General features: G+C 37.3%; 3 protein-coding genes and 1 long non-coding RNA gene across 5 annotated transcripts; all 4 read left to right on the forward strand.

Moving 5' to 3' along the window:
* The first annotated feature begins 2315 nt into the window (after positions 1 to 2315).
* Positions 2316 to 5783, forward strand: LOC103424608 (alpha-dioxygenase 2). Its single transcript, XM_008362700.4, has 10 exons — positions 2316 to 2565; positions 2725 to 2985; positions 3110 to 3259; positions 3494 to 3624; positions 3784 to 3997; positions 4150 to 4295; positions 4407 to 4634; positions 4751 to 4953; positions 5055 to 5298; positions 5412 to 5783. The coding sequence occupies exons 1-10, from the start codon at positions 2467 to 2469 to the stop codon at positions 5635 to 5637; spliced, it is 1902 nt and encodes a 633-aa protein (XP_008360922.2). The 5' UTR covers positions 2316 to 2466; the 3' UTR covers positions 5638 to 5783.
* A 504-nt stretch (positions 5784 to 6287) lies between these two features.
* Positions 6288 to 10105, forward strand: LOC103431241 (exonuclease 1). Of its 2 annotated transcripts, XM_008369376.4 has the most exons (12): positions 6288 to 6590; positions 6724 to 6760; positions 6897 to 7071; positions 7184 to 7262; positions 7688 to 7732; positions 7897 to 8046; positions 8175 to 8289; positions 8478 to 8578; positions 8692 to 8789; positions 8884 to 8976; positions 9071 to 9297; positions 9414 to 10105. In XM_008369376.4, the coding sequence occupies exons 1-12, from the start codon at positions 6513 to 6515 to the stop codon at positions 9956 to 9958; spliced, it is 1743 nt and encodes a 580-aa protein (XP_008367598.1). In that variant the 5' UTR covers positions 6288 to 6512; the 3' UTR covers positions 9959 to 10105. The 2 variants fall into 2 exon arrangements, with proteins under 2 accessions (XP_008367598.1, XP_070668558.1); XM_070812457.1 differs by lacking the exon at positions 6724 to 6760 and having other exon boundaries at positions 6369 to 6590.
* A 2079-nt stretch (positions 10106 to 12184) lies between these two features.
* LOC114821223 (uncharacterized) lies at positions 12185 to 18342 on the forward strand. Its single transcript, XR_003768667.2, has 3 exons — positions 12185 to 12237; positions 17066 to 17512; positions 17703 to 18342. It is a non-coding gene; the product is annotated as an uncharacterized lncRNA (long non-coding RNA).
* On the forward strand, positions 12912 to 14264 carry LOC139191411 (uncharacterized). The gene is made up of 2 exons (XM_070812257.1): positions 12912 to 13258; positions 13770 to 14264. Exons 1-2 carry the CDS (start codon positions 12977 to 12979, stop codon positions 14223 to 14225), a joined length of 738 nt encoding a protein of 245 aa, XP_070668358.1. The 5' UTR covers positions 12912 to 12976; the 3' UTR covers positions 14226 to 14264.
* Positions 18343 to 20449: the final 2107 nt, after the last annotated feature.

Consider the following 20449-nt stretch of genomic DNA (forward strand, 5'->3'; position numbering starts at 1 on the left):
AAGTTGCAGGAGATGAGGGGAAGAAGAAGTCAAAAAGTAAAAATTAAATTATTATTTTATAATAAAAATAATGATATTTTAATAAATTGACCAGCCTATTTTTTGTTTAGGGGTGGAGATGCTTTGGCCTATTACTATTCACTATGGTCTATTACTGTTTACTTGAGTGAATAAATGCAATGGGTGCTGGCGCAAAGTCTTTAGTGGTGGACTTGCTCTAAGGGATAAATTTTTCCATGTTCCAGGATGGGTGGTACCATGTGTAATTATATAAGTTAGGAAAGTTTTATTTTTACGTTGTTAAATTTTTAACACAAATATCTCACTACTTATACAGTGACCAGTGGTGTCTCACCCCTTGTTCCGAGCACACTAAAAAAATCTCTCCTAATAGGGGGCATGTCAAGAAGAGGACTCCGATATCAACTTGTCTCATTCGCAAATGAACCCATAGTGTAAAAGTTGATGCAACTTTCAAATTTTGTCGAAATTATAGATAAAAGATGGACAGTTCATTAGATAAACTTATTGGTCTTATTCTACAAAAATGTTAGCATTAGAAGGAAGATATTTTCTTCGTGACTAATCCATCTTCTACGTATAAAATATAACTTTGAAAAAACTTGAAAGTAGTATCAATTTCTTACTTCAACGTACATCAATTTAATAAATTAACTCATCCAATCCATTGTACCCCAACCATCAAACGAGTTCTTAAATAATTATAAAATAAAAAAAATAGAAGTGTCTTAAATAATAGTTTGGTTACAAATTACAATATATACTTGGTAGGTAGGCGTATACAAAGTTATATGATGAGAGATATTTTTCTTGAAACAATCCTATCTTTTCACACATGACATTGTGCGACTATGAAAAAAGTGCTATATTAATTCTAGAATTTTGTCTCGCAACATTTTCAGCTACGATATTTGCGCGACGATTTTTGTCCGGCGAAAGTTTGTCGGTCAAAACCCATATTTGCTCAACGAAAGTTTGTCCAAAACCTTTCGCCGGACGAGATCCTTTTGTCTGAAAAATGTGTTTTATAACAGTGATCATTTGTATGTAGTTGAAATATCGTAAGCGTATAGATATATGACGAAGTAGCTAGTGGTTTGTTAGTATGATTACTGGAAATGTAGGGCAGTGACGTGGATCGGTGGGATGAATAGGCAATGCAACAATACATTTATCAAGCATTATCCAACAATCAAAATTAGGGTACATAAATGAGAAAAATACATATCTATTGATGATGCATCTCGAGTCACAACGTTTCACACGTAATTTAAGGTGCGCAACTGATCTGGATATCTGCCTTACAGAATATTAACATCATTCTCCGATGGCCACTTGACAGGGATCACCTACGCATTCCACGATCGAGATATATAAACCAAACACGACTAGGGTTGGGTTAGGTATGAGCATTTATGAAACTGCATGTGAAGCAGTATGAAACCATGACACGATACACTGTTAATCTAACGTTGTGGGTCAATGATATAATGTTTTGTATAAGTAATATTTTCGTGAGACATTCTATTATGGACACAAGACGTTTAAGTAGCAGTGTACAAGTGACATAAGATTTATTGGACATCAAACTAAAATATACTACCTATATAGTTTACATTTAGAGATGAGAAATTATTATGTAGTATTTGAACATAATCACGTAGTATATTCAATTAAATTTATATTTTTACAAGCGATCTGTTTTTTTAAACTATATTCTAAACATAGACATGTTATCTAGTTGTATCATAATAAGTTGATTGGTTATATCAAGGGGCAATATTTTAGCCCCACAATTTTTTTTTTTTCACATGTTACTTTGAAGAGATGGAACCTAGTTTGTGTGGAAACTTCTGTACAAAATCACAGTATAACATATCGTTACTAATTTACTAAACTTTGTTAATTATGATGTTTGTTTATATTATCAAGTAACTATTTCTCGATTTGTAAGTGAATGATATTAATAAGAGATAAATACGGAATATATATGGAGAAGAAAAGTATGAAAATAGATAAAAGAGTCGTAATATCAAATCACGGAAGCTTAGTTAAGAAATTTCGTGAACTCAAATTTATTTTTCTCCTTCTGCCTTTTAAGATACATGGCGTAATGCAGATAGAAGAGCTTGAAACTCTCTGAACATTTATCATCTTTAAAAATGTGAAAATGACTAGATTACAAAGCTTTTTTTAGTGCACCGTCATCATATGACGTTACTATTCAATTAAAATTAAACGAGCACTATTCTTTTCGGATATACATAAAAATTTCTCGACTAGCTAGACACTTAGCCCACAACAGTTTCTCGTGGACTGTTGGGTGCCAATAAAGAAATGCCCTCCCTTTAAATTCATTGGTAACCCCAGCGGACTCCAGATCTTAGAATATTTTCACTCACCCTTCAGTTTACTTATACGAAATATTAATAGAAATAGCAAAACATGGCATTTTTCTTTCTATCTTCTTCTTCAACCTTCATTCATCCTCAACTGCAGCATATTGTCGCCAAAATGTCTCGTTTCGACGCCTTGTTGTTCTATGTATCCCTCCCTCACTAATCTTATGTTGATACTTTTTTTTTTTTGGTTGACGATTTTCGTTAATGAGATTTGAACTCACTCACACGAAACCTTTTCTGACGAAGTGGAGACTGAGTGTCGAGAGACCGAGCTTTTAATATATGATTGTGAATTTTTCAGGTTATTCATTTTGTGGACAAGCTGGGATTATGGCACAGACTGCCAGTTTTGCTAGGGCTGGCATACTTGGGGATTAGAAGGCACTTGCACCAGCGTTACAACCTTTTGCACATCGGAAGAATCAACGGCCAGAAATACGACACCAAAAAAGTCTCGTATCGGACGGCTGACGGGACATGCAATCACCCTCACGACCATCTCATCGGGAGCCAAGGCACCTTTTTCGGTCGCAACATGCCTCCTTCAACTTCACCATATGGGGTTAGTAATTATGTACTAAATGACCTTGTTTTTGTTTTTGGTTTCTTGCCTTCGAGAGAAGGGAAAACTGATTGCGAAATGGTTATCAGATGGGCTAAAAGATAACTGTTTTGTGTATTGACAGTTGATGGAGCCTCACCCTACAGTTGTAGCCTCAAAGCTTTTGGCAAGGAAGAAATTCATAGACAATGGGAAGCAGTTCAACATGATAGCATGTTCATGGATACAATTCATGATTCATGACTGGGTCGATCATTTGGAGGACACTGAGCAGGTGATTAATTATTTATAATTAATTTTGTTATATCGAGTGAGCTGTTATTGACGCTCGAAAAAGATCATCATGCACCGTTCACCATTCGAAGTAAAAGTGTTTCCTTATGTTTTGACGAAGTATGAGCGCATGATGACTTTTTTGTTGTGAGTTTATATCAATTCCCAATGTCTAGACCAAAAACTTAATTAAGCTAGTAATATGCTAATTTATTGGTTAATGATGGAAGTATAGGTGGAGATTAAAGCTCCAGAAGAAATTTCATCTGGGTGCCCTCTGAAATCATTCAAGTTCTATAAGACCAAAAAACTTCCCACGGGTTCGAATTCAGAATCTGGTTCCTTGAATGCAAGGACTCCCTGGTGGTAAGTTTTTGCAAGCATTTTTTTTTTTATCATAACTCTTATAAATTAGTCCAAAATTTCGTTCGCATCTAAGTGTACATGTGTGTGTACGCGAGCTCACGGGCATTTTTGTACAAAAGCAAACAATTTGACATTCGCGTGGTGATCATCAAAATACAGGGATGGGAGCGTAATTTATGGGAATGATATGGAGGGCATGAAGAGAGTAAGGACATTCAAAGATGGAAAGTTGAAGATTTCCGGAGATGGGCTCCTTCAGCATGACGAAAAAGGTATCCCTATCTCTGGCGATGTTCGAAATTGCTGGGCTGGATTCTCCCTTCTCCAAGCATTATTTGCCAAAGAACATAATTCTGTATGTGACATGCTCAAAGTAAGTTCATAATTTCATTTTAATTCTTTGTTTAGTAGTTATATATTCATATACATCACAAGTTTTCGTTTGTATTCGCGAGCAGGATTAGACTAATGCACGAAAATAAGTTACGCAATTGTTAGCTAATAGGAGGATACGTTGTCTTTTAGGTATACTACCCAGATTTGGATGATGAGAATCTCTACAGGCATGCAAGATTGGTGACTTCAGCTGTCATTGCTAAAATCCACACAATTGATTGGACTGTCGAACTCTTAAAGACCGATACTCTTGTGGCCGGAATGAGAATCAACTGGTAATTTAGAACATATATGGAGGCAGGAATATTAATCTGATGCAGTCATTTAGGTTTTTTTTTTGCACCGTTCGCTGAATACCAAATTTCGACCAACTGTTTCTGTTGCAGGTATGGCTTTCTGGGGAAGAGGTTCAAAGATTTTTGTGGAAATATATTAGGACCAATACTTACTGGATTGGTTGGTCATAAGAAGCCTAGATATCATGGAGTTCCGTATTCACTGACCGAAGAGTTTGTAAGCGTGTACAGAATGCATTCGCTACTACCAGATAAACTCATCGTTAGGGACATTCAGTCTACAGATTCGGAGGACAAATGCCCTCCCATGCTAGAAGAGTATATCCCTCTTAACTTTCCTCTTAATTCACTCTACATTTCCATAAGTACTCGAACAAAGTCTTTCTTTTTGTTTCGTGTGTATGCAAGTCCATATGTCCTGCTATATGTCACAGGATGCTTATGAGAGATATGGCGGGTAAGGAAGGAGAACGAAGACTGTCAAAAATCGGGATGGAGCAAATGCTGGTATCGATGGGTCACCAGGCATGTGGAGCTGTCACGTTGTGGAACTATCCCTCATGGTTGAGGGACCTCGTTGCACATGACAGTAACGGAGAAGATCGAGAAGATCCAGTTGATATGGCTGCATTAGAAAGTAAACCATATTAATCTCCTCAAATTCTCGAACCATGATTGACTAAGAGGTTTTGTATATTTTTTTCTCACGACTCTTAAATTGTCGATCAACGTTATTAGTTTACAGAGACAGAGAGAGAGGAGTTGCGCGGTACAACGAGTTCAGGAGGAACCTGCTGATGATTCCTATTAGCAGGTGGGAAGATTTGACAGATGATCAAGAAGTTACAGAAGCTCTTAAGGAGGTGTATGGAGATGACGTCGAGAAGCTTGATTTGCTAGTCGGACTACACGCGGAGGAGAAGATAAAGGGCTTCGCCATTAGCGAGACGGCTTTCTTCATCTTTCTGCTTATTGCATCAAGGTACGTATGCGGTGTAAACCCAACATGCTCAACACCCCCTTTATAAAACATCGCATTGTTGAGTGTAAAATGCTTACATTTCTACTTATATGTGCAATCGGCAATGTACTTAGGAGGCTAGAAGCTGATCGTTTCTTCACGACGAATTTCAACTCGAAGACATACACGGAGAAAGGCCTCGAATGGGTTAACAAGACCGAGACTTTGAAGGACGTGATCGATAGGCATTTTCCAGACATGACAAGGAGATGGATGAAGTGTTCGAGTGCCTTTTCGGTGTGGGATTGGGAGCCAAATCCAGAAAGCTACTTACCCTTATATCTGAGACCAGCTCCATGATTATGTTTGTGATCATGAAGCTTTTCTCTGCTTGGAAATCTTGTGCATACCTAAAACATGCATTGCCAATAATTCTTAAATTAGTGTAAAATTCACGTTATCGTCACCTGAAATGATTACAAAACGTAAATTTGTGTTGCATCGAAGATTTTATTGAATTTGTTAAAATCGAATTACAAAAACCAAACAAGAATTAGATTTCCGAATCTAAAACGATGCCAAGTGTAATTGGATATCACGATTGAACACATTGATGTAGCAAATTTACAGATTCTTTTGGTGAGGATCTTGAGGATCCGTGAATTGTGTGGTCAGTTTTTGTCAAGTATTGTTTATATTTATTTTTAAATAAAAATATTTAAAATAATTTCTGACCGCACGATATATAATGAACGAACACAATTCACGGATCATCGAGATCTTACAAAGAGCATCCGAACTCTTCTTTTATATAATCTTAAGCCCATAAAGAATTACTTTAAAAAAAGCGCGGGAATTTTTAACCAATTAAGCGGTAAAATAAACAATAACCGAAAGCGTATTACCCGCGCGTTTAGACAACCAAAATCAATTACCAATCCTATTCCGCCACATCAGCATCCACAACTTTCCCGCCATCAACAGGGCAACGTGGCCCTCTATCATTGGTCAGTAATAATCCTCTACCAACAGACCTGTTGGTGGAGCTCTCATCTGCAATTTTGTATCGCTGCCTCCTTACTTCGCCATTTGCTCCTCTTCCCGCCGTTTTCTCCAACATCAAGCTCTTCGTTTTTTTCATTTTTCATAAATAAAAAAAAAAAACTAAAATTGGAAAAAAGAAAAACCCAAAACCCAGAAGCGACGGCAGCGGCGGAGGAAGGAGGAGCAAGCAGATGGGCATCAAAGATCTTCTCAGATTCTTGAAGCCTTTCATTGCGCCCATACATGTAAAAAAGTATGCCGGAAAGCGGGTAAATTTCAATCGCCATTTCTTAATTTTTTTTATTATTCTCAGCTAAATTTCAAATGTTTTGATTTGGGTTTTCTCTGAAAATTATTCCATTTGATTTTTCAAGCTTAAATTTGAGTGCTTTGGGATTGCAGGTGGGTATTGATGCATATTCATGGCTTCACAAAGGGGGTAAAAAAAATGCCACCTTTTATTCTGTCAAAATCTTTTCTTTGCTGGTTTTATTTGGTTTTTGAGTCAGTTGGGAGATGGGATTTTTATTTTTAATCTATCTGTGATTTTTAAGTTTTGATTTTGTGTTGGGCAGCATATTCATGTAGTTTGGAGCTGGGTCTGAATTCGAATAGCGAAAGGAAACTAAAGTACATTGACTACTTCATGCACCGGATAAATATGCTCCGCCACCACAAGATAACCCCGGTGGTGGTTTTTGATGGCGGCAATGTACCTTGTAAGGCCACCACTGAGCACGAGCGCCACAGGCATGTTTACTCCATTTCGAAGATAGCCATTTTGTTTTCAATCCCTCTTTTTATAAATTTTGTGTTGACATTGTGTTTGTGTTCTTAATGCACAACCTTGTTGCTGATTCAGGAGACGGAAGACTAATCGTGATTTGGCAATGGCAAAATATAGAGAAGGGGATATTAGAGCTGCCACTGAGCTCTTCCAGGTACTTGATTTTGTTCAAGAAGTGTGTTGCATAGCTACACACTACATCGGAAAATCACTAAATGCGTAAACTATGAGCTGAACACATTACTCATGTATTACTTTTTGACCCATATCTGTACTCATTGCTTAGTTTTGGAGATTACAATTATGTTGACTAGCTCTCCTTATTTATAAGCATCTCCATACTTACAATGGATGCAACTTGATTTAAACATTGTTTGTGTTTATGGACTCATGACTCTCACGGGAAGTTGAGAAACATGGTAGGCATAGAATGTTGTTCAAAATCGGACTCAGTTTCTATTAAAAGATCTAATTTCTCCCCATTACATCGAGTACTTATCGTGAATATTCACTATTGCTAGTTCTAAAATTCGTATCTTCTATCTGATTTACCGACTGCGTTGGTTTCTTCCTTTGTAGAGAGCAGTGAGTGTAACACCAGCCATGGCACATCAACTGATACAGGTAATTTACTTGATGCATGTTCATGTTCAGGCCATTCTGTTCATATTATCATTGCGTAGTTCTAGTTAAATCGGCATACCAGTTCCTTTGCCTTTACCTTTTGTTATTGGATTCAAACCTAACCCCGAGTTCCTGAATACTTTTGTACACTATTGGCCTTTCAGGTTCTGAGATCAGAGAAAGTTGAATTTGTAGTAGCTCCATATGAGGCTGATGCACAGCTAGCATACCTGTGCAGTCTCGAAGCAGAAAAGGGTGGAATTGCTGCAGTGATTACAGAGGACAGTGATCTTGTGGCATATGGTTGCCAAGCTGTAAGACCTTCCACAAACCCTTGATATGGTGCAGATGGAGGTTGACTCTCCGACTGACTTCTTTTTAATCACATGTTATTGAACTTGCTGGCGTTTTGTTTGTTTTGATTTGCACTGGTTGCAAACAGATTGTCTTCAAGATGGACCACTATGGTAATGGCGAAGAGATAGTGCTGGAGAATGTTTTTAATCCAGGGAGTCATAAACCTTCGTTCCAAAATTTTGATCAGGAATTGTTCACAGGTTAGTACAAGTTGACAATGAAGTATTTTTTTTTTTCTTTCTCTCTGCATACGTTTTAACGAAAATATCTTTGGAGCTACGTCATCCCTAAGCTATAATCTGAAACAGTAACAAAATGTGCGTCTTGGCTGTAAAAAGTACTTTGAAAGTATGAAGTGGACCAGTTTTTGATCTGGCATTTTTTGCAGGCATGTGTGTTTTGGCTGGCTGTGATTTCCTTCCGTCTGTTCATGGAATTGGGATTGCAAAAGCTTATGCCTTGGTTGCCAAGTATCGCAACTTAGATCGTGTAAGTGTGGTGTACACATCTTCGATAATCCTACGCTTATAATTGATTTTTCTCTATTCTGTTAGAGCTTTCCATGATGCCTTATGCTTCATTTCGTGGTGGCATTCTTGCAGGCTTTATCGGCTCTTAAATCGCAGAAGGGCAGTCAAATGGCTGAAGATTACCCCAAATGTTTCAGAGAAGCTGTTGCAGTTTTTCAGCATGCTCAAATGTGACCAATCTGAGACTTGCATACTAAGTAATAAATATTCCGACCTTTTCTATTTGGTTCAATTAGTGACTTGGCTTTCTATACTTTGATGTAGATACGACGCTGACAAGAAAAATGTCAAACATATGAAACCAATTCCACAAAAGCTTGTGCAGTCTCTAGGTGGAGAACTCGATTTCCTTGGACCGTATCCTTGTGTTATTTTCTCTTTTCATTTTCGGGTTTAACATTTCTTACAATATCTGCATTTCTTTTCCTTGACCAATTACAAATTGAACTAGAGAAATGCCTTCATCAGTAGCTACTGCAATTGCTGAAGGAAAGTTGGACCCCATAAATATGGAGGCCTTTGATCACTTCCCCGCTTCGAGACATCATCCAGATCCTATCAAAAATCGAAATTCTGATCAAACCCAGAGAACTGCGACTGCGATTGTATCTGCAGAAGTTAGCTGTTTTGTGTCCTTTCCCTCCCTTAAAGGCCAGAAAGATAATGCAAGGCATACAGGCAAGTTTTGTTGAAGTTTCTCCGCATTCAATGCGCCTACATGCATCTTATATCTGCTTGTGGAAATTTTAGTGCATAATGCATATGTTTTGCGGTGCTACAATTTTGTTCTACAGAAATGCGGAATCCAGTTTTGGATGAAAACGCGTGTTTGAATGAAGTTGCAGCACTAGCAAAGCTGATTGTGCAGTCGAAAAATAATGGAACAATGGAAGGGGAAAATAATGGAACAATGGAAGGGGCAATGGCACCTAAGACCATCCCATTGAAGGTTCCTCTCAGCAATCCTTTCAAGAAGCGGAAAGATGAGATTCGCTCGGATCAAACAGGTTGCGAAAACACTAAACAAACTTCGAATGCAGCTCCTGAGGTGGAAGCTTTGGACATCAAGGTGAAAGTTCTCGACAATGGCCCCTCCAGAAAAAGGAAGGTTGATGTTGTTCACTTAGATCATATAGTGAGCGTTAGTGAACGGGTTTCGGGCGTGACGGAGATGGAGTCTTCGGACATTGTGTGTGTAACTCCAGAATCTCAGGAAAGTGTAAATTCTAAGCTTCCCAAGGGAAAAAGGGTGGTAAGAAATGAGAAGCTGAAGAGAAGCAGCTGCAAGAGTTCAGGGAGTAAAAATAGCAGCATCTTGAATTTCTTTTCCCGTGTATGATTGATTTCTCTATGAATTATTTTAATTCTCAAATTTTGACATTTTTTTTGCTAGTTTTCTTGAGCTATTGTTGGGTTTAAGTAGCGAGGTAGATTTTCAAGAGCTTGCGGAACTTCTTTCGTGTTTAGTTCAAACTTTTTCTGATGACTCTTTTGGACCCGTTAGAGTTAGACTAGTTCTTTAGTGTTTCTTATCTCTTTTTCTTCCATGTTATCGAAAAAAGGCCAATCATGATTGGAGGATAAAATTTGGAAATTTTAACACGAACTTCATGTACTAATTTTCGAGATGGAAAAGTCTTTCATCATATGAATTGGCCGCAACAGAAACATCATTACCTTGCTTAGTGGTATTTCTCTTTCAATGTTACGAGAATTTATAAGTTTCGTCCATTCTCACCATCACTAGCTTTTAGGAACAAACTATGTTCTTAGATTTATGTTGTTCAATGTATCTTTGTCCATTAAGTTTGAACTCAAGACTTTCTCTAACAAAATAAATGACTAACTCTCAAGAAATCAAATCATCATTGACGACTTGAATATTTGCTTGAGGTTTTGAATTAAAAACCACTTTTGTCATATTTTTCCTTGGTAAAAGTTGGATTAAAAGATGAAAAAAAATAAAATTGTGCCATGCCTTTGGTAGCATTGAAACTTAAAAGTTATAATCATAGGATGCGCTTTTGTCCCACATCGATGAAGCGGCGGGGGATGCTGCGGGTAGAGGCAATAAAATGGAAGGAAATGTTGAAAAAAGATCACTTATCTGGACGGGGTTAATGGGCTAAGAGCAACTCCAGTGTAGGAGCCCTCCCCCAGGCAATTCACTATTTAATCCACCTAGTGAACAGTAACTGCCCTTAATAAATAGTGCATTCCCCTGGCAATTGCCTTTTGCGTCTCCACCCCTGCACTGAATAGCCCTGGCAATTGGTAATAAAATATTAGTATTTTTTTATTTATAAAATAATACATAATAATTTTATTTGTAATTTCGGATAAGATTTTTAATCGTTCTCGTTGCGCCACGTGTCATTATCCGAAAAGCCAATAGCAATAAAATTTTTGTATTTATAAAATAATTCAAAATAATTATATTTGTTATTTCAGATAAGATTTTTAATCGTTCTCGTTGCGCCACGTGTCATTATCCGCAAAGAAAATTATTGGTGATGGATTTCCGATAAGATTTTTAATCGTTGTGTCAAGGCACGTGTCATTATCTGAAAAGACAATTATTGGTGATGGATTTCTGATAAGATTTTTAACCAATCATGTCGTGCCACGTGTCACAATCCGATTACAATCTTTGAGGATAGATTTCCACCAGATTTTTAACGAATGACGGCATGCCACGTGGCATTATCTACAACCTAATCCCTTCTGAATCCTCCATATAATCCCCCATCCATCCTCATAAATCTCACACCAATTTTCTCAAGATCTCTATCATTATTCATAGTTTCTGCTTCCTTCTTCGCCAAAATCCCTATCATTATTCATAGTTTTTGCTTCCTTCTTCACCAAAATCCCTATCATTATTCATAGTTTCTGCTTCCTTCTTACAATGTCTTCTTCTTCTTCTTCAAAGATGATGAGAAGGTATTTATAGGTGAAGTGAAATCAAAATTTTTTATAATTTTTCATAATTTTTTTTCGGATTTTTAAGAATTTTTTTACATTTTTTTTAAATTTTTATTCACCTAATTAATCTTTGCCGTTGGATTTAAAAAAATTTAAATTCCAACACTCCAGATTGTGCCACGTGTCACAACGGTAACATTTTAGATTTTTAAACAGTTTTTTCTTTTTTTTTATATAATTTACAAAGCCTAATAACGTGAACCGTTGATCTTAGATCAAACGGATGAAATTAAATGAGATTTTTAAATGTTTTTTACCGTTGGAAATCCAACGGTCCATAAAATATGACCGTTTCAATCGAACAGACATGGGGAAGCCACGTGGCTTCCCCAACGGTTACTTTTCAAAACTGAAATCGCGGGCCCCAGCCCTGTTTTTTTGTCGGACGACTCGCGCCCACGCGCGCGTGCAACGCACGCGCCTGACGCAGCCCTCGGGCTCTCGGGCTGGCAATCCTCGACGGGCCTGCTCCTCGGGCCTCGCCTGTTGCTCGGGCTTCCATACGCTGGAGCTCATCCCCCCATCAATTTGCTACTGTTTGATCCACAGCCCCCGAGCAACCTCCCCCGCTGGAGGTGCTCTAACAAGAAGGCTCCTGGCCTAGGTGGGTCACCTCCATTGCACCTAAGACGGGTGCTCTTAGAGCACCTCCAGCGGGGGAGGTTGCTCGGGGGCTGTGGATCAAACAGTAGCAAATTGATGGGGGGATGAGCTCCAGCGTATGGAAGCCCGAGCAACAGGCGAGGCCCGAGGAGCAGGCCCGTCGAGGATTGCCAGCCCGAGAGCCCGAGGGCTGCGTCAGGCGCGTGCGTTGCACGCGCGCGTGGGCGCGAGTCGTCCGACAAAAAAACAGGGCTGGGGCCCGCGATTTCAGTTTTGAAAAGTAACCGTTGGGGAAGCCACGTGGCTTCCCCATGTCTGTTCGATTGAAACGGTCATATTTTATGGACCGTTGGATTTCCAACGGTAAAAAACATTTAAAAATCTCATTTAATTTCATCCGTTTGATCTAAGATCAACGGTTCACGTTATTAGGCTTTGTAAATTATATAAAAAAAAAGAAAAAACTGTTTAAAAATCTAAAATGTTACCGTTGTGACACGTGGCACAATCTGGAGTGTTGGAATTTAAATTTTTTTAAATCCAACGGCAAAGATTAATTAGGTGAATAAAAATTTAAAAAAAATGTAAAAAAATTCTTAAAAATCCGAAAAAAAATTATGAAAAATTATAAAAAATTTTGATTTCACTTCACCTATAAATACCTTCTCATTATCTTCTACCCTACACCACAATTTTATATTTTCTCAACTACTTTCAACCACATTCCTATCTTTCTTTCAAAGTTTCAATCCAATTTTTTTCCAACAAAATGACTACTCAACCAGGTACGAATTGGACGCTTCTTGAAGATGTTGCGTTGTGTACTAGTTGGGTTCAAGTTACTCATGATTCGATTACGGGTAATGAGATGCAGTTGCGAGAAATGTGGAGTCTTATTCATACCAATTATCTTGAGAAAATGGGTGGGCAAAGAACTAAAGAATCGATGTCCAGTCGTTGGAAATTACTTAGTCAATCGTTTAGTACGTGGAGAGACGCCTTGGCACAAGCTAGTGGTAATCTTCGAAGTGGGGAAAATTTAACGGATCAGGTAACAATATATTATTTATTTGTTAGCTACTTTCATTATATTTATTTGTTTGTATTATTTATTTGTTATCTTCTTTCATTATAATTATTTGTTAGCTACTTTCATTATATTTATTTGTTTGTATTATTTGTTACCTACTTTCATTATAATTATTTGTTTGTATTATTTATTTGTTACCTACTTTCATTATAATTATTTGTTAGCTACTTTCATTATATTTATTTGTTTGTATTATTTGTTACCTACTTTCATTATAATTATTTGTTAGCTACTTTCATTATAATTATTTGTTTGTATTATTTATTTGTTACCTACTTTCATTATAATTATTTGTTAGCTACTTTCATTATATTTATTTGTTTGTATTATTTATTTGTTACCTACTTTCATTATAATTATTTGTTAGCTACTTTCATTTATAATTATTTGTTTGTATTATTTATTTGTTACATACTTTCATTATAATTATTTATTTGTTACCTATTCTCATTATAATTATTTGTTTGTGTAGGAACTTCAAGCACAAGCTTGGTATGGTGCCAAAACCAAAAGCAAAAACAAAACATTCACCCGGTTTGAATGTTGGAATATTGTCAAAGATTGTCCTAAATTTAGAGTTGTGCATGTCGGTCCAGAAGTTTTCATGAACAGCACCCCTCTACACTCTACACCTGAGCATGCCTCGCATGATCATGATGAAGATGATGAAGAAGTGCCTGAAACGCCCCCCGTTGAACAAGCGTCGGGGTCGACCCGTTATCCAATTAGGCCTCAAGGTAAGAAGGCTTCAAAGAGAAAAGGTAATGCTTCCAAGAATGATTATGCAAAGTATATGGAAGATCTTGCCCGCCAAGGTGAATTGAATTTGGCCCGGGAAATGGCTAAATTTGAGGCTGATAAGGCTAGAGAGGATGCAAAAGCTGCAGCTTTTGAGAGAAAATTTGAAGCTGATGAGAGAGAAAGATAACTACTTCGGCAAGAAAGGGAACATAGAAGAGAAGAAAGAATGGCTGAACGAGATCGTGACATTATGAAGGAGCCTTTAGAAGGGAAGTCTCCAGACTCTAAATATTTTTGGAAGTTAGAGAAAGCGGATGTGGTGCGAAGGATGCGTGCAAGAGAAGCGAGAGCAAGAGGAGATGGTCCTAGCACCACAAGAGAAGATTATCCTAGCATGACAAGAGAAGATCATCCTAGCACCACAAATTGGTTAGGTGATGGTTATCATCCATTCACAAACCCATAATTTTCCAATCAATTCGGGTTGTAATTTCTTATTCGGTTTGTAATTTCTTATTCATTGAATAGAGTACTTTATGTTGTTTCCAATTTATTGAACTTAGTACTTTATTCAAAACACATTTAAACACACCAAATAAAATAACATCAACACACCAAAAAAACACACCAAATAAAAACAAACACCAAATAAAATAAAATTACATTTCAACTCACTAAATGAACTAAAAAAACACACCACATAAAATAAAATAAATACACCAAATAAAAACAAACACCAAATAAAATAAAATTACATTTCAACTCACTAAATGAACTAAAAAAACACACCACATAAAATAAAATAAACACACCAAATAAAAACAAACACTAATGAACTTAAGTATCGTCAGCACCCCTCAATTCCCACTGGTGCTCTATCAAGTCAAGTTGGCGGGCATTGTGCATATTTGACCTTTGAAGTGCAGTATATCGTTGGATGATCCTTTCATTGTAACGTCCATCCCTTTCTAATGGCTCATGTTGCACGGGCTCATCGGTGGCGTCATGAGCACAATATATACGTGTTCTTGAATTGTTCATCGTGTCTGGCTCATATTCATCAACGGCTTCATAATCGTACTCATCTTCCACAATCATGTTGTGAAGAATGATGCACGTCATCATGATGGATCGAAGCGACTCTACATCAAACAATCTGGCAGCACCTCTGATGATCGCCCAGCGAGCTTGGAGGATACCGAAACAACGCTCCACATCCTTCCTGCACCCTTCTTGACATCTTGCAAAGTGTTTTTCCTTTGCACTGCGCGGACGTGGCACTGTTTTGACAAATGTTGACCACCTTGGGTAAATGCCATCAGCTAGGTAGTATGGCCCGTCGTACATACGTCCATTGACCTCATACGTGACTTTTGGTGCGTTTCCTTGCAGGACATCGTTGAACACTGGGGATTGGGCAAGGACGTTGAGGTCATTTTGAGCTCCCGGAACCCCGAAAAAGGCGTGCCAAATCCATGTATCAAAAGATGCCACCGCCTCCAAAATGATACTTTTTGATCCTTTTCTGTCCCCATAAGCGCCTTGCCATGCACTTGGACAGTTTTTCCAAGTCCAATGCATACAATCAATGCTTCCAATCATCCCTGGAAAACCTCGCATCTCGCCTTTCTTCAGAAGCCTTTGCAAGTCCATATGAGTAGGTATCCGGAGGTACTCTGCGGTGTAGATAGATTCGATTGCCGAACAAAACCTCATGAGGGACTCAAGAATGGTTGATTGTCCCATCCTCGTTATCTCGTCCACTTGGTCTGCAGCTGCTCCATATGCAAGCATCCGCAAGGCAGCAGTAATTTTTTGCTGAGGCAGGAGACCCATAGCACCAAAAGCATCCGGCTTTTGCACAAAGTAAGAATCATGGTTGCAAACAGCGCCCATGATTTTGTTGAACAAATGTCGTTCCATTCTAAAACGACGTCGGAAGTATGTATCAGGGAATGCACTGTTACGGACAAAATAATCATCCAAGAGCTCCTGACCTCGTCGTTGCCTGTTTCTATCAATGTTTACAGCACGGTTGGGCCTGCAGATATGAGCCACAGCTTGGACGACTCGACGGGATTGTGAGGCTCCTGCCATTCTTGATTCGTCATCTCGCCGTCTACGCTCGTCATCCTCTTCCATCTCATTTTGGCCCCAATCCCCAACATTGAACATTCATTGTGATTGGTTAAACAATTCTTCCTCTTCTTGCTCGATTTCCCACATCATCTTTGAAGAAGAAGAAGAAGACATTGTAAGAAGGAAGCAGAAACTATGAATAATGATAGGGATTTTGGTGAAGAAGGAAGCAAAAACTATGAATAATGATAGGGATTTTGGCGAAGAAGGAAGCAGAAACTATGAATAATGATAAAGATCTTGAGAAAATTGGTGTGAGATTTATGAGGATGGATGGGGGATTATATGGAGGATTCAGAAGGGATTAGGTTGTAGATAATGCCACGTGGCATGCCGTCATTCGTTAAAAATCTGGTGGAAATCTATCCTCAAAGATTGTAATCGGATTGTGACACGTGGCACGACATGATTGGTTAAAAATCTTATCAGAAATCCATCACCAATAATTGTCTTTTCAGATAATGACACGTGCCTTGACACAACGATTAAAAATCTTATCGGAAATCCATCACCAATAATTTTCTTTGCGGATAATGACACGTGGCGCAACGAGAACGATTAAAAATCTTATCTGAAATAACAAATATAATTATTTTGAATTATTTTATAAATACAAAAATTTTATTGCTATTGGCTTTTCGGATAATGACACGTGGCGCAACGAGAACGATTAAAAATCTTATCCGAAATTACAAATAAAATTATTATGTATTATTTTATAAATAAAAAAATACTAATATTTTATTGCCAATTGCCAGGGCTATTCAGTGCAGGGGTGGAGATGCAAAAGGCAATTGCCAGGGGAATGCACTATTTATTAAGGGCAGTTACTGTTCACTAGGTGGATTAAATAGTGAATTGCCTGGGGGGAGGGCTCCTACACTGGAGTTGCTCTTAGGTACCGGTTGGTACGTGAAACGGGACGAGTCATTATGTCACACGTGACGAGTCATTCCGTCACATGTTTGGTGCGCCTACGGGACGAGCCGTTTCGTCACATGTTTGGTGCGCTTAAAAATTGTGGAACGGGTTATCTCATGGGACGAAATTTGTTTGATTTTTCGTTCCACCTCTTCCCTTTGGAACGACCCGTTTCACAGCCGTGGAACACAAATTTATAACATTTTATGACAAAATTTCTCTGTATCTTTTTCAATATTTACATCATCTGTTTTGTCCTGTTCCGTCCCGTCCCGTCTGCGTACCAAAAGGTACCTTATGGTCTCCCCAAGCGGGAGAGCCAACATCATATTTTGTGTTAGTGAGGAACTGTGTTCGCGCGGCTCCTACAAATTCTAGTCAAACTCTCGGGAGTGTGCTTGATAATGTTTAAATGTACGTGTAAGAAGTAAAAGTGAATATATTTTGTTTGCATGTTTAAAAATATGTAGCAGACGTTAGATCTACTTGGTGTGAGAAGTAAGTAAAAAAAGACAACATTCTATTTTACTTCTCACACCGAGTAAATCGTCATCCCTATCCATATAACATTTGCAGATTCTAACATCGAATTTTATCTGGACAGGGTGATACTTGTGTTAGGATTCTTCTTGTTTTCTTTAGCTGTTCTTTATGTTGTTTCAAAGCGTATTGGTTGGGGAGGGTAGACAATCCAAGTCCATTGGTCTATTGACGTTGCAGAGGCAGGTCACATCTGCCATTAAGGCCGGTATGGTTGGGCGAGCAAAACTAAGACCCGGAGCCATTGAAGATGGCGTAAATCAAGCCCAAGTCTACGACAATGCTGCTCATAAGGTTGAGGAACCTGTAAAGAGGTTGAAGCACGATGAACTACGATGAATTTGCGGGAGGCAGATTGTCTGCCCTCCTGTTTGGGTGCCTTTTCTATCTCCTCCTATTTGTGCAGTCACAGTCAAGCTATGTCAACATTTTATATTCTTATTACTTTTTGTCTTATTATCTATATAAAAAAAATTAATATAAAATGTTGACGTGCCCTTAACCGTGACCGCACAAAAAAAAAAAGAGATGAGAAGGGTACCCAAATAGAAGGAAAGACAATCTGCCTCCGAATTCGCGACTCCTATCTTTTTTTTTATTATAGATTGCTGTTAACGACGGCTCCATGGCGTAATTTTTTATATCCTTGCTTTTTCCATGGTTGTGCTTCACAGTACAGTTAATGGTGTTATTTTGTACCCGCACTCTTATTTTCGTATTGGTTTCTAGGAGCCAGCATTGTTTAAATACTTGCAACGTATATTTTTATCTCTTATCATATTTGGAAATGAGAATATTTAAATGACCGAAATGATGAAAATACAAATCTTAATTGATAAAGAGGGGCTTTAATGAAAAGGGCTTAAGATAAGTTTATTTTAACAAAAAAATCATCCTATAATTTTATTTAATAGAAAAAGCCTGAAATTTAATAAAAAGAACAAAATACAATATAATAAGAATAAAAGTTAAAGTTAAAGTTTCATCAATAATAAAGAAGCCCACATGCAACAGTAATTTTTCTTTTTTCCAGCCAATGCCCCTGACGGAAGTCTCATTCAATCAGTCTATTCCATCAAAAAGTTGATTTTTTCCATTAGGCTTTGAACTGCATGAAGTTTGTCGGGGCCACACTCCCTTTAAATATTTGTTTGGTTGTGTCCATGTATATGTTTGTACCACTGTTTTAAAAATCTCCGCTTAACGTCGCTTAAGCACCCGATTAATGTCTAGGTATTTAAAAATTAAGAAAGAGTGCCCAGACTTGCTAAGGCGTCTGCCTAGATCGTCTAGGCACCTTCTTAGATTGCGACTCACTTAGACAAAAAATAGATAACTTTTATTTTGCATTTTATTTTTTTCAATAAATTGTAAGAGACTTGTTGGATACTTAAAGAGTAATGCTAGGGAGACTAAATTTGTAGACTAAGTTTTGTAAACTAAATGACATGGAAGTTGATAATTGGATTATTATTTAAATGTTGATACTAAATGACATGGAAGTTGATAATTGGATTATTATTTAAATGTTGATAAACCTGCTCATTTCTTATTGATGACACATAATTTAGTTTGCAATTTTAGTCTGCCTAACATTACTCTTAAAATGAGCACACATTATATGTTTATTCCCCATGTTTTCATTATACTTCATAGTATATATGTCATTCTATTTTGTGGTTTATGATGAAATTATATATATTGAGTATAAACTGACACTTATTTACACGAAATATAATGGATTTACTTAAATCCGCATAATCTGTCTAGGCCCCTGCCTAGATCTGCCTAGCCGCCTAGACGTTAGATCCCAACCCACCGCATTAGCGCCTAGCATATTTTAGAACTTTTGTTTGTACATTTGTTTTCTTTTTCATGTGGGTCAAATCACCTTTTGTTTTTTTTCCTTCTTTTTTTGTGGGTCAAATCACCTTTTGTTTTTTTCCCCTTTTTTTTTTGTCAAATCATCTTTATTTTCTATCTTTTGTCTGGGTTTGGGCTTCTGGCCCTCACCCTTGTGTCTCCTTTTGTATTTCCTGAATCAAATCAATTGTTATTCCTAACAAAAATAAAAAAATCTAGGGAACAATATTGAAACTAATTCATAAGCCCTATAATATATTATTCAAAAGGGACATGTCAATGAGATGTATGACTTGACTTGTGAAGTCGAGAGATGCTCAACCTATCACAAGAATGCTAATTATCTACCAACAAGATGATATTATCAAGGAATAAGTTAAGTAGTTGTGAAGAGTAAAGAAATAATTTAAAACTCGTTAGTGCTCTTCAAAATCCTTATCTAAACACAACGTAGTGAAAATCTTAGCTCATAAGACTGAAGATCTCCTAGTTTTGAAACTCATTATTTTGGTTCAGTTTCAAAATAGGTGTAATTTTGTTGCAATTTCAAAAATAGTGTGGGTTATTTTGGTTCAATTATAGAAATAGTGTTGGTTATTTTGGTTTATTTTCAAAATAATATGGGTTTTTCAGAAATAGTTTTGCTGTAATTCCAAAAATAATGTTTATTTTGTTTCCTTCAATAAATAGTGTAGATTATATTGGCCTAATTTTCAGAAATAATGTGGGCTATTTTGTTGTAGTTCCAGAAATAATGTGGGCTATTTGGGTTCAGTTTCAAAAATAGTGTGGGTTATTTTGCTGTAGTTTTAGAAATAGTGTGATTATTTTGTTATAGTTTCAGAAATAGTGTGGGATATTTTTATTCAGCTTTAGAAATAGTGGTTATTTTGCTGTAGTTTCAGAAATAGTGTGGGTTATTTTGGGTCATTTTCATAAATATTGTGA

Source organism: Malus domestica, chromosome 14 (assembly GCF_042453785.1).
Source record: "Malus domestica chromosome 14, GDT2T_hap1".
NCBI lineage: Eukaryota > Viridiplantae > Streptophyta > Magnoliopsida > Rosales > Rosaceae > Malus > Malus domestica.